At 39.6% G+C, this 13,371-nt stretch overlaps 2 protein-coding genes across 2 annotated transcripts; both read left to right on the forward strand.

The window, feature by feature from the left end:
• The first annotated feature begins 837 nt into the window (after positions 1-837).
• LOC145781688 (uncharacterized) lies at positions 838-2,999 on the forward strand. Its single transcript, XM_082593361.1, has 3 exons — positions 838-848; positions 1,317-1,712; positions 2,363-2,999. The coding sequence occupies exons 1-3, from the start codon at positions 838-840 to the stop codon at positions 2,997-2,999; spliced, it is 1,044 nt and encodes a 347-aa protein (XP_082449487.1).
• A 5,136-nt stretch (positions 3,000-8,135) lies between these two features.
• LOC145781689 (uncharacterized) lies at positions 8,136-13,085 on the forward strand. Its single transcript, XM_082593362.1, has 2 exons — positions 8,136-11,601; positions 11,863-13,085. The coding sequence occupies exons 1-2, from the start codon at positions 8,136-8,138 to the stop codon at positions 13,083-13,085; spliced, it is 4,689 nt and encodes a 1,562-aa protein (XP_082449488.1).
• Positions 13,086-13,371: the final 286 nt, after the last annotated feature.

The raw sequence follows: 13,371 nt of genomic DNA on the forward strand, positions 1-13,371 counted from the left end.
AAATGTATGGAGTTCCATGACACAAAATTTTAAATCAGAAAAACCGATTTATTGGATGTGAGAAAAAGGCACAGCTCAAATCGAATGCAAGTCTACATTGCATCACGATTCCAATGCATAATATATATAAGTCGGAAGTGGCAAGCAATGGTCACAAATTAAAGCAGTCGCTCACTGCAGTAAATACAAACGCAGAAAGCTTTTTACTTTGTTAAAAACAATAACTTCCTTACGTTATAAAAAAAAATTAATGACAAGCAGAGAAATATTGATTTTATTCATAGCTTTTGTACTAATTAAGTGTTCTCTGGGATGTAAGCAATAGCTGGTTCGATACCGAACATGAGCATGCGGATATGGCTTTGCAAAACAATTAATGGCATGTCTAAAGGTGGACCTGAATACTGTCTTCCGAGCCTCTCCATCTACTTAATTGAAGTTTTTAAGTGCAAGGCATCAACCTTAGATTTATCAATAATATGTTTGGTTAAGGTCATATATCTGATATAAATTGTTTCATATAAAAAATGTAAACAAAAATCGCTGTTTCATTTGCAGAACTATCAGAATATTGCATAAGCTTACATAAAACAATTTAGCAAAGTTTAAGCAAGACATTATTTGAAAGCAATGGATCTTGAAAAGTAAGTTACATTTATTAGCAAAAGAACTAGGCTACCTAGAATAGGTTTTAAAAGTAAGGTGCAATAGAATGACACCACGTTCTCAAAAATATCACTACACTATGTTTACGAATGATATCTCTCAACTCTGCAATTTTTGAACTTCTTTATTGCATGCTATTGCTATGTTTTAAAATTAACAACCAGGTTGAACATGGCCGACAGGTATGACATAGGCCTAAAAATAACAATTGGAATAGAAATTTAGGATTCGAATACAATACAAATAATAACACGAATAATAATCAGACGGATAGTTTCACTAGTTTCATTGTTTATTAAACTGCTTTGTTTTATACTGGCCATGAAAAACTTCTTTGTTTCAAACCCAAACCAGACATTTTTGTAAACGCCTAAATCTACCACAAAATAAAAATTTGTAGATAATGTAAATCGGCAAAAACAAGCTGAGGTCCTTCCATTAGCATCGGCAAAATCTTTCAAATTAAAGTAGCATTTGGCCAGATTTGCTGCAAACTATAAATTGAACTCTAATCTCTATGCCAGCCCTGAGTTACAACTCCGGGCTGTAAGTTGTAATTATTCCCATTCTTGAAACTTTCTGATGTAGCCTAAGTAAGTTAATTAGGACAAAGTAAACTGTCATTAAACTAATAAGTTACTTTTTTGAAGGGTTAAAATTTCTCTAACAAAATCTCGAGAAGAATGGATTCCCGTTCGTGAATGTTTCGTCAAATCGTTTCACCGCTACCCGCTCTACAAATACATGGTTCCAGACGAATCGAAGCGAGAAGCTTTTCTTCGAGCATACCTTGACGTTCAATATGAAACCACAGTGGAGAAAGAGCATGGAATTCTACTTGCGGTTAAAGTTCCAAAACACAATCGAACAGATAAAAGTAACCTTGTATGCTCCGAGATGAAAATTATTGGAGGGGTTCTCTTTGTACTGCCATCCAAGGAGGGTGGAGATTGGACCATGTCGGAAAATGATGACTTGTATTGGAAAGCCTATGTTGACCATGGTCTTGGAGAAATCTCCAAGCAAGGTCTGGAGCGCGCTATCAGGTATTTCATTTTCCAACTTGAATTTTTTTCTTATTGTAATCTGTACCGAAAAGAAAATTATACGGTATCTTAGCTCTTTTCTTTACTTTCTCAAAAGTTTTCTCATGGTAGTCTGGATTTAATGTGTTTTTTTGATGTTTGGGTAATTTATGAAATTAAGCTGCGATGCCTATTAGCCTACTAGCCTATTTAGCTATTTTAGGTGCTAGCATCAATATTGGAACTGGCAAATTCAATCCACAACACTTTTCATTAGGCTGTCATTCATTACTACATGTGTGCTTCTCTCTGTTTTTGTTTTATTTTTTGCTATTTGTTTTTTGGGTTTTGTGGCCGTGCTAACTACTGATATATAGCCTACTACATAATTTTTCATTCAGGCACGTTTTAAACCTTTCAAAGGTTTTGCCACCTTTTCCCGTTCGTTAACGTGCTGGTAGGTTTATATCGATTTTTGTAGTTAGTATCTTTTTCGTCCAGGATGCGTTAATGACGAAAAATAAAATGATTGATTGATTGATTGCACCGGCCTACACACTGCAATTAACGCATTCCAGTAGGCTCTTGAGTGCAAAAAAGGCAAGTGCGAAAATCGCATATTGATGACACAATGTTTATGTAACTCATTTTATCGATCTTTTGCTTTTCAGGTATGAAGCATGGGAGAATCGAGAAATTGGAAAAAAAGCTTTGGCAACAGGAACTCCTTTGTGGAATGGTATATTTTGTGCTATTGCTCCTGAATATGCAGCTAAAGGCGTCGGGACTGCAGTTTATAAGGAAGCTATACGAATCATGGCGCGATGCTGGGAAGAAAAACAATGCCCAACAAAATTTGAAAAAACAGAACAGAAACTTCCTAATAAACTATCCAAAAGCAAGTTTCACCGATACAACTTATTGAGTCACAAAGCTATTCCATTCACCACAAACGTATGCGGAAACAAAATTTCTAAGAATAGCAATATTAAGGAATTAAAATCCGAAAAGTCTATAACCAAAGAAGCGATGCCCACTTCAACTTTACCCATAGTTGTAGCTGTTACTCACAATGAAAAGGCTGTTCATTTCCACCAGTCGAATGGATTTCATTCAATTGCTCGTTTACCATTCCATGACAATGTGGAACAAGTGACCCCTTTTTACACCCATGTTTTGGCGCTCGATCCTTTTAGTAGTGGTGGATTGAAAAACTTTTCTGAGGGACTTCAAATCGAGGCTAAGATGAACAAAACCATTGCAACCCGATTGGTCCACGATAAACTAAGCCAGTTAAAGATCTCTTAAAGATTAAACATATACGTCACAACTTAAAGTACTGTGGTTTTAAAACTATGTTTATTTTTTGTTGTTTTGCTTGTCAATTATACGTATAACGATGAAAAGATTTTCACAAGGAATGAACAGGCACCGAAGGAAATGCGAAAAATATTTAGATTTCGTTTTTATATTTGTTATTTATCGTTTTTGCTGTTTATAAATATCTTTTTTTGATTTTAATACAAAAGTGTCCAAAACCAAAGCATTGTGCGTATAGGCCTAGAAGAAGGCAAAATCTTGTTGAATCGTAGCCTACTGCAATGTTAAAACTAAACTATATGTGACTAAGACAGCTAACTATTTTCTCTGCACTAACTTATAAGAACTTTTTCGAAAGCAACATTATTCGAAATTGAATTTTAAATTTTAGAAATCATTTCAAGTTGAACGTTTAGATCTTTTCATTAATGAAGGGATTGTGGTAATGTTTAGCCTCGGACTGAGAAAGCTAACCTGGCAATTTTGCATACTTGCAGAGGCTTTGAACCACTCACGCGGACTGGTCACCAAGATTAACAAAGTTTCCGCTTGTTGAAGCGTTGTTGTTTGTGAGCTATTCCATCTACTAAGTTTCACTAAATAGAGAGTAGTAGGCTAATCCTTGAATGCGTTGCTCGAGTTCACACCTCAAGAGTCAAACCGTAGCACTGAACGAGTTTGCGTTTTCTATGGGGCGCCGTTTGGAAAAACACAATTTAGCAATTTTGCAACACCAATTTAGCAATTTTGCAACACATTTAGCTATATTGCAACAATTTAACTAAATTGCAAAAATACGATTTAGTTATATTGCAGCAATTTAGCTAAATTGCAAAATACGATTTAGCTAAATTGCAACAATTTAGCTAAATTGCAAAATACGATTTAGTTATATTGCAACAATTTAGCTAAATTGCAAAATACGATTTAGCTAAATTGCAACAATTTAGCTAAATTGCAAAATACGATTTAGCTAAATTGCAACAATTTAGCTAAATTGCAAAATACGATTTAGCTAAATTGCAACAATTTAGCTAAATTGCAAAATACGATTTAGCTATATTGCAACAATTTAGCTATATTGCAGCAATTTAGCTAAATCGTATTTTTGCAATTTAGGGTGCAAGTATAGAATCCGACACCCTGGTCAACATGACGTCACAAAACGGACGCAACTACTACATAGGGGGTGAAAAAAGGATCCTGAAAAGCGGCGGAATGAAGGTGATAAAGCGGAATGGACATGGATTTTTTGACAATTTTACTGTGTTTTTACAATAAAAACTTTAAACCAACGTCGAGTGTTGACTATAACTACCTAGAATGACATAAAATTTACCACATAGCATAAATTCAACTAAAAATTTACCCAATTAAACTTTAAAAATAAAAATATGAAACGTTTGCAACTAAATGTGTTGTAGCTATCTAATTTCTGCTCGCATTTTAATTTTTACAATAAAAGTACCAATCTAACGCAACTGCAAAGAGTATGTCTTGCTTCAATTAAACAGTAGCACAAAATAAGTACCATCTTTATCTTGTGATAACTTAAACTTCACCAATTTGCATCGATTCTCAGCAATTCAATTTTTACAAGAAAATCATTAATCCTTTACAAATTGAAAGAGTATGTCTTGCTTTATTCACCTGAAAAGTTTCAGGTTTATATCTCATCTACCAAACGAGCAATCGTCGTTCAAACTTAACCGCCCAGCGAAGCTTTTTTTCAATGCATTGTAAAGGAGAAGGGCTCTTTTTAGGGCTACAAAAAAGTCCTTATTAGGGGTACCGAAACAGTCCAATGCTTTACATGCAAAAATGTTCTGTTGATAGCACCCTAAATTGAATAAAAGCCTAAAAGTTGATTATTCTCCTGTTCAGGTGGGGGGGCATAGGGTAGTAAAAGCAAGGTTCAGAAAAACCCGGGCTTTTTTAAAAAAGCCCAGGTGTGTTTGGGCTTTTTGTGTCTTTTAAAAATTGCTTGAAAAAAGTAGCTTCACGCTTATTTCACTTCAAAATGAATTTCGGAGTTGGAGCTGGAGTAAATCCTTTCGGAGCAGGAGCGGAGCCGGAGTAAAAAAAAGTGACTTTGTTCTCCTCTGCTAGGCATGTGGTGAATGCAAAAGTTAATAATAAAAAGTTCTTGGTCAGATGATTAATTTGATTATGTTTTAACAAGATGTTATGTTTGAGCCTTGGTATAGAGAGCTTGACTTGTTGTACCAGATACATAGGCTATACCAGTAACGTTATCGGATTTAATATTTTCGATTAAACACACACAAAAAAAACAAGAAAAAACTACTAAATCCAACGTTTTCGACACAACATAGTGTCCTCGTTAGGAATAATCATAGGCTACATTTAAGAGAAATAAATAGGCTAAATGAATTTGGAAATTTTACATTAAAGCTGTAGCCCACAAGCGACACCTCTCAATAGCACCATCAACAACTAACACACGAATTCAATGCAGGATAGCCTACAAAAATTGGCGAGGGAAGACAGCCAAAAATACAGCAAGTTTAGTTGAAGCACTATTTACCGATCACAGCAAACAGGGGGTGGCGTATAGCCTACTGAATAAGGATCGATTCGCCTTTACAATGCATTGAAAAAAAGCTTCGCTGGGCGGTTAGGTTTGAACGACGATTGCTCGTTTGGTAGATGAGATATAAACCTGAAACTTTTCAGGTGAATAAAGCAAGACATACTCTTTCAATTTGTAAAGGATTAATGATTTTCTTGTAAAAATTGAATTGCTGAGAATCGATGCAAATTGGTGAAGTTTAAGTTATCACAAGATAAAGATGGTACTTATTTTGTGCTACTGTTTAATTGAAGCAAGACATACTCTTTGCAGTTGCGTTAGATTGGTACTATTATTGTAAAAATCAAAATGCGAGCAGAAATTAGATAGCTACAACACATTTAGTTGCAAACGTTTCATATTTTTATTTTTAAAGTTTAATTGGGTAAATTTTTAGTTGAATTTATGCTATGTGGTAAATTTTATGTCATTCTAGGTAGTTATATTCAACACTCGACGTTGGTTTAAAGTTTTTATTGTAAAAACACAGTAAAATTGTCAAAAATCCATGTCCATTCCGCTTTATCACCTTCATTTCGCCGCTTTTCAGGATCCTTTTTTTCACCCCCTATGTAGTAGTTGCGTCCGTTTTGTGACGTCATGTTGACCAGGGTGTCGGATTCTATACTTGCACCCTAAATTGCAAAAATGCGATTTAGCTAAATTGCTGCAATATAGCTAAATTGTTGCAATATAGCTAAATCGTATTTTGCAATTTAGCTAAATTGTTGCAATTTAGCTAAATCGTATTTTGCAATTTAGCTAAATTGTTGCAATTTAGCTAAATCGTATTTTGCAATTTAGCTAAATTGTTGCAATTTAGCTAAATCGTATTTTGCAATTTAGCTAAATTGTTGCAATTTAGCTAAATCGTATTTTGCAATTTAGCTAAATTGTTGCAATATAACTAAATCGTATTTTTGCAATTTAGTTAAATTGTTGCAATATAGCTAAATGTGTTGCAAAATTGCTAAATTGGTGTTGCAAAATTGCTAAATTGTGTTTTTCCAAACGGCGCCTCATAGTTTTCTTCATGAACAAAGTCGAGCGCTACCAACTGAGATACCGGGCTTACCTGCTCAAGGATCGAGAGCTCTACCTTTCTCTACCTGCGAGACAGTTGCTTAGACGTGAATAAAATGTCAGTGCAGATATCGATCAGCCATTTTGTTATTTTGTCATCGATATCAGTCACGCAGACCAAGAATCTCATTTGTAGGTCGTGCAGTTGATAGTAATGAGACTGATCGTTCCTCGACGTATTTGAGCCTCTACGAGGGTAAGTTAGTGATTGAGTACAGTCGAAGGATGTGGAGGGCAACGTCGAAAATGAAACTGAAAGTTTGACGTGTCGATAATTCATGGTGTTTTACATAAACAACCAGTTACAATGAGCAAACCCTTGTTTATGGCAGTGACCGTTTGGTAACTGATAAACTGTGGCTTTAGGGAGACACACAGTGGTTGTTTTGCGGTAACATATTGTTACGGACAGTTTTCATTGTTAGAAACGATTCCCCGCCCATTTAATATTATTGTTGTATCTCTGCTCCATTCTATTTTCATGCTTGAGTGACCCGGCCATGCATTAACAATTTTTGCTAGTTGATCTTTCTTTTTACGTTTTGGCATGGACTGGAGTGGTCATTGTTTTATAAATCTGGAGAACTGGAGATTTGGAGTGACTAGGGAATATGTAAGAATTCGGTAAGCAACTGTTTGTTTTGTTTTATTATTGTCGTTTTCAATACACCATTTCTTCTAATAAGTAAGGCCTGCACTTTATCCAGTCTAGGCAGAAAACGTTTTAGACATCATTTATAAAACATACCTTTGCTTGGTGCAAGGTTATGCCTGTCTAGTTAACTCTAGCTAGTTGTGTAATTTGTTTGTTATCCTAGGGTAGTCTTTTCAGGTCTGCCAAGGATTCATTTATGGTATGTGCCTTTGTCTAGCTCACTTTAGCTAGTTGTGTAATTTGTTTTGTTATCCTAGGGTAGTCTTGTCAGGTCTGCCAAGGTTTCATTTTTGGTTTGTGCCTTTGAGCCTGCCATGCTGTAAAGTTTGTTTGAATTTTGTAATTTGTTTGTTATCCTAGGGTAGTCTTTTCAGGTCTGCCTAGGATTCATTTTTTTGGTGTGTGCCTTTGAGCCTGCCATGCTGTAAAGTTTCTTTGAACTTTGTAACTAGTTGTTTGTTATCCTAGGGTAGTCTTTTCAGGTCTGCCAAGGATTCATTTTTTTGGTTTGTGCCTTTGAGCCCGCCACGTTGTAAACTTTGTTTAAATTTTGTAAATAGATCTTCACTTTGGGCAGTCTTGTCAGGTCTGCCAAAGATTGAAGCTTCTAAGCCTGTACTCTGTCAGGCCATTGTTCTAGTCAGGTAGAACTGGTTACCGTTAAACCCTGTAATTTTAGTAGGTTGCTTACTGACATTCTCCGTAATATCGTGAAGGTCAATTGTCACCTCACCTAAGGTAAGTACCATACAGATTTTGTTTTTTGTAGCTTGTATATTGCTGTGTGTTAATTATGGCTCGTAAAAGGCCCAAGCAAACCCCAAGACGGGGTAAGCCAAATGGTTATGCTAGTGGCTCAACAGAGCAGCATGAGGCCGCCTCTAATATTAGTGGTCAACATGACAGTAGCGAAGAGCTGCCAGGTCTCGTTGTGTTAGAACAAGAGCTGGTTGAAATCGAGCTTGGCATAACTTCCATCGACATGGAGCTATGCTCAAGTGATGATTTCCTGAGTTCTTCTGAAGTTTTGGAGGTAAAGAAAAGATGCCTTGAACTTCAAAGGAAGCTCTCCCTTAAACGTTTAGATTTACTCAAATGCAAACCACAGCAATCAGGCTCAATAGAATCTAGGATGAACCGTATGGGGGAAAGCATTTATGGTTTGCTTGAAGCATGCTCTACCCTCATTCGAAGCTGTCGAGAGCAATCCAAGCAAGTGTCACATCAAACATCATCTGTAGTTATGGATGCAGGCAGTGACACAGGCAAAGCTGCTGAGTCTAGCAGTCACGTGACACCCCATGAGAGTGGTGTAAAGATACCACCTGTAAAAGCAGAACAGGGTATCCTTCAGGGCAGCAGTAGTGCTAGTAATATTCTTAATCCTTACACATCTCCCTTTCGCACTGAAGCTAATAATAGTAGTGAATTTCCCATCGTCGTGCCTCAACCCCAGCTCAGTGCAGGGTTTCAAAATGTTCATGGTCCTCGGTTGTCGCTGGAGAAGTTTGACGGCAATGTGTTAAAGTTCTTTAACTTTAAAAGGCGTTTTGAACGATACATTGAGTCAAACTATCTAAGCTTTGAAGATCGCATCGCCTTTTTGGAGGACAATTGTGTAGGCCAGGCCTTGGAAGTAATATCTGGCCTGAGTTGCTTGCAAAATAGTGAAAGAGCATATGGAATGGCATGGGATAGATTGAGAAAAAGGTTTGGCAACCCTGGAAAACTCATGGCCAAAGTGAAGGAAGATTTGCTGCAAGGACCCCCTATTTCAGAGTGGGATGCGCCGGGCCTCACAAAGCTTTGCGACAAGATGTATAAGTGTGAAGTCAGTTTCGATGGCTGGGGTAAGTCCCATCTTTTAAACAGTGATGAGGTGCTTCAACGGCTGTTCCTGCGACTTCCTTATAAGCTAAAGGAGCAGTTCGTTAATGTTAATCACTTAGGATCGGACTGTGCCACGTTTGGTGATTTAAGAGTCTTGGTCGAGGATGCAGCCTCTCGAGCCGACAGCCAATATGGCCATCTTATGCAACCAGGCAAAGATGTTAAGAGAGCTCCACAACCATCGCTGGCTCGATCTAATCCGCAAGGTGGCTACAAGCGTGCTTCGGTTTGCACAACCCAAGAGCAGATTTCCCAATCTGCTAACCATAAACAAGAGTCCTGTTGTTTGTGTGCAGAGTCGCATGCCCTATGGAAGTGTGAGATGTTTAAACAAAAACCTGTTGCAGAAAGAAGAACCCTGGTGCAAAAGCATAGACTGTGTTTTTGTTGCTTGAGAGCAGGCCACAGAGTGGTTGATTGCAGATTTAAGAAATCTTGTGCAACGTGTGGATCGAGGCATAATTCACTTCTGCATGTAAACCGTGTGGAAGAGGAAAGCCCCTCTTCTCTGAAGAAGGGCATCTCAGCAACAACGTCCGCAACTGTGCCAGCAACATCTGGGACAACAATTTTTAAGGTTTTGCCAGTTAAGGTATGGGCTGGGGACCCCTCCAACTATACCTATACTTATGCTTTTATCGATGAAGGGTCCAGCGTCAGTCTATGCTCCTCAAGCCTCGTATCTCGCTTAGGAGTTGCTGCGACGAAAAGCAATGTAGAGTTGCTGACCACCAATGCTGTCTCCTTTCATGACAAGAAAATTGATTTTTTGGCTGTGCAGGGAATGGAAGAGCAAGCTGTGTTTTCCGTTGCAGATGCTCTGGTGATGGACCAGATTGTTGATGTCAGCCACAGTATCCCTACCGAAGCACTTAGTAGTGCATATAGTCATTTGGAGGACTTAAAGTTCCCTGAACTAAAAGATAGGAAGGTTGAGTTGTTATTGGGTAGCGATCTTCACCAGGCTTATCTTTTGCAGGAAGTTCGTACTGGCGCACCAGGGGAACCATGCGGACTGCACACCCTTCTGGGTTGGACCATTTATGGGAAGGATGGTGGCGATAGGCAGCTCAACTCACCAGTAATGGTAAACTTTCTTAGCGTAAAAGAGTCTTGCGATAGAATGTTAAATGTGTTGTTGCAGGATTTTAATGACATCGGTGAGCCACAGGTACCCTGTCCTTCAATTGAGGATAAACGTGCGCTGCAGATCATGCAGGACACAGTGAAGAAGGTGGATGGACACTATTCTGTAGGGTTGCTGTGGAAAGATGAACACCCGGACCTGTGCAATAATCGCTCTATGGCACTCAAGCGCTTAGAGGGAATGAAGCGGCGATTTATTGCTGACCCGGAGTTATTCAATGAGTATCGTGGTAAAATGCAGGAATATATTAAATGTGGCTATGCTGTGCCACTTGAAACTGGTGTGGTAGACACACCAGGGAAGACGTGCTATGTGCCCCATCACTGCACGACCAATGCGGCCAAGTTTAGAGTCGTTTTCGACTGCAGCGCGAAGTTTAAAGGCGTGTCATTAAATGACAAGCTGCTTCATGGCCCAGATCTCACCAATAACCTTGTAGGAACATTGTTTCGCTTCAGGCAACATCCGATCGCTGTTGTGGGCGATATTAAGGCCATGTTTTCCCAAGTACGCGTAGACGAAGGGGACAGGGATGCCTTTCGATTCATATGGTATCCGGACGATGATCTCAAGCGGGAACCTGTCGACTACCGCATGCAAACACATGTGTTTGGAGCAAAGTCGTCGCCATGCTGTGCTGCCTTCGCGCTTCGGATGACTGCCAAAGACAATGAAGCAGGTGCTGATCAAAACACTGTTAACACAGTTTTAAAAAATGTTTATGTTGACGATATTTGTCATTCATGTGAATCGCCGGATCAGGCTATCGAACTAATACAACAACTGCGTGAACTATTACAAAGTGGCGGCTTCCATTTAACTAAATTCCTGTCTAACAGTGCAGAGGTCTTGAGTTCTGTGTTGCAGGAAGACTTGGCGTCGAAGGTCGATTTGCCTCAGTGCCAGCTTCCAACGCAGAAAACCCTTGGTGTTGTGTGGAATGCTGCGAGCGATTGCATGGAGGTGAGGGTGAGTATCCAACAAAAGCCTAACACCCGGAGAGGCGTTCTCTCCATGATTTCGCAAACATACGACCCACTAGGTCTAATACAACCCTTCATTTTACCTGCTAGGCAACTCCTGCAGCAGGCATGTGACGCTCAACTTGATTGGGATGAACCCCTTAATGGCCTTGGGCCAGTAAACATTAATTGGGAAGCTTGGTTAAAGGCCCTTCCAGAGCTTGAATGTGTTTCCATCGCTAGAAGCCTGACTCTTTTTGGTAAATGTGCTATCCGCTTTGAATTGCATGGTTTTTGTGATGCCAGTACCAGTGGCTATGGGGTCGTGTTTTATGTTAAAGTGTTTTATGATGATTCTGTAGTAATTTGTAATTTTCTATTTGGCAAGTCTCGAGTGGCTCCATTAAAGCCTGTTAGCGTACCTCGCCTGGAGCTCACTGCTGCTGTGCTCGCTGCCAAAGTCTGCAATTTTATCCTGACGGAGTGTGATTTTAAATTCAATTGTGTTGTCTTATGGACAGACTCAACTGTTGTGCTGCGTTACATTAATAATACTTCGACTCGTTTTCACACCTTTGTGGCTAATAGGCTGAGCACTATTCACATGCTTACCAGTGTCAATCAATGGCATTATGTACCGACTACCTTAAACCCCGCTGATCTCGCGTCTCGGGGAGTTTGGCCTGATAAAGTTAATACCGCTAAGCTTTGGTTCAGTGGTCCTAAGTTTTTGCATGATGTCACGAGCAATTGGCCAAACCAGCCCGACTTTGTTGGCGGAATTTCGTCAGACGATCCAGAGGTTAAAAACATTGAACATTGCTCAGCCCAACAACACGCGATTACGGACTCGGACTCTCTCTGTCGGTTGTTTACCCGCTACTCGAACTTCCACGATCTTCAAAGAACGGATGTTTGTATTTTTAATTGTTTGGCGACCCGTGCTGTGCACTTTGAGGTCGTGCAATCCCTGGAGGCAAGTGCATTCATTCAAGCCTACCGAAGATTCTGCAGCCGTAGAAACGTTTGTCCTACTGATCTGTACAGTGACAACGGAGGAAACTTTGTTGCTGCAGACCGCGAACTTCGGCAAGGACTCAACAACCTCCATCAAAAGAAAGTCACCGATGCCTTACTTCGGCATGAAACGAACTGGCACTTCAACCCTCCGCGTGCTTCACATCAAGGCGGCTTCTACGAAACATTTTTTCGTTTATTAAGAAAATTGATGCGGTCGCTGGTAGGAAACGCTACGTTGGATGAGTTCGACCATCTAACGCTGGTAGCAGAGATTGAAAGAATTTTAAACGATCGTCCCATCACTTCGCTCCCATCGTCACCAGATGATCTGCAAGCCCTGACTCCAAGTATGATACTCACCGGGTCAGCTTGTGACACCCTATCGCCAGATGTTTTTATGAAGGCTGACGGTTATCGACGCTCTTGGAGAAAGACCCAATACCTCACAGACAAGTTTTGGGAACAATGGCTGTTGCAATATCTCCCTCTGCTGCAGCCCCGACAAAAGTGGTTTGGCACATCTCCAAGCTTGAAACCAGGCGATTTGGTACTGGTAACGGACGAGGCAACTAAACGTGGGCACTGGCCCAAGGCTATTGTAAAGGAAGTTATGCCGGACACTAATAAACTTGTCAGACGCGTGCGAGTAAAGGTTGCTGACGGTACAGAGTTTGTTCGCGACATCAGAAATATCTGCCTGCTAGAGGGCAGTATGGACTTTTAAAATGACAATTTTGTTTTCTAGGCTGGCTGGTTGGCACGATTGCACAACTGACATTGCTCATGCTGCTTAGGTTTCATATTTGAATTGTATTGCGTGTTTGTGTTTATTTTACTATTATTATTCTTGTGCTCCTCACTACCGCAGCTAACGCGGTGTCGTCGATGCATTTGCATCCAGCAGTTCTGCCATAACTGTGTTATTGACTCCCATTAATAGTGTTGTTTCTATTTGCATCCTGCAGTTATTTACACTGTAGCAGTCTAGCTCTGTTTTTGGTCTGACTATT

Source organism: Aplidium turbinatum, chromosome 13 (genome assembly GCF_918807975.1).
Source record: "Aplidium turbinatum chromosome 13, kaAplTurb1.1, whole genome shotgun sequence".
In the NCBI taxonomy this organism is placed as follows: domain Eukaryota; kingdom Metazoa; phylum Chordata; class Ascidiacea; order Aplousobranchia; family Polyclinidae; genus Aplidium; species Aplidium turbinatum.

Coding starts and splice junctions, on each gene's coding strand:
- LOC145781689 (XM_082593362.1), top strand. CDS start 8,136: ATGGCTCGTAAAAGGCCCAAGCAAACCCCAAGACGGGGTAAGCCAAAT. Junction 11,602..11,862: donor TAGAAGCCTGACTCTTTTTG/GTAAATGTGCTA, acceptor TCTTATGGACAG/ACTCAACTGTTGTGCTGCGT.
- LOC145781688 (XM_082593361.1), top strand. Junction 1,713..2,362: donor GGTCTGGAGCGCGCTATCAG/GTATTTCATTTT, acceptor TTTGCTTTTCAG/GTATGAAGCATGGGAGAATC.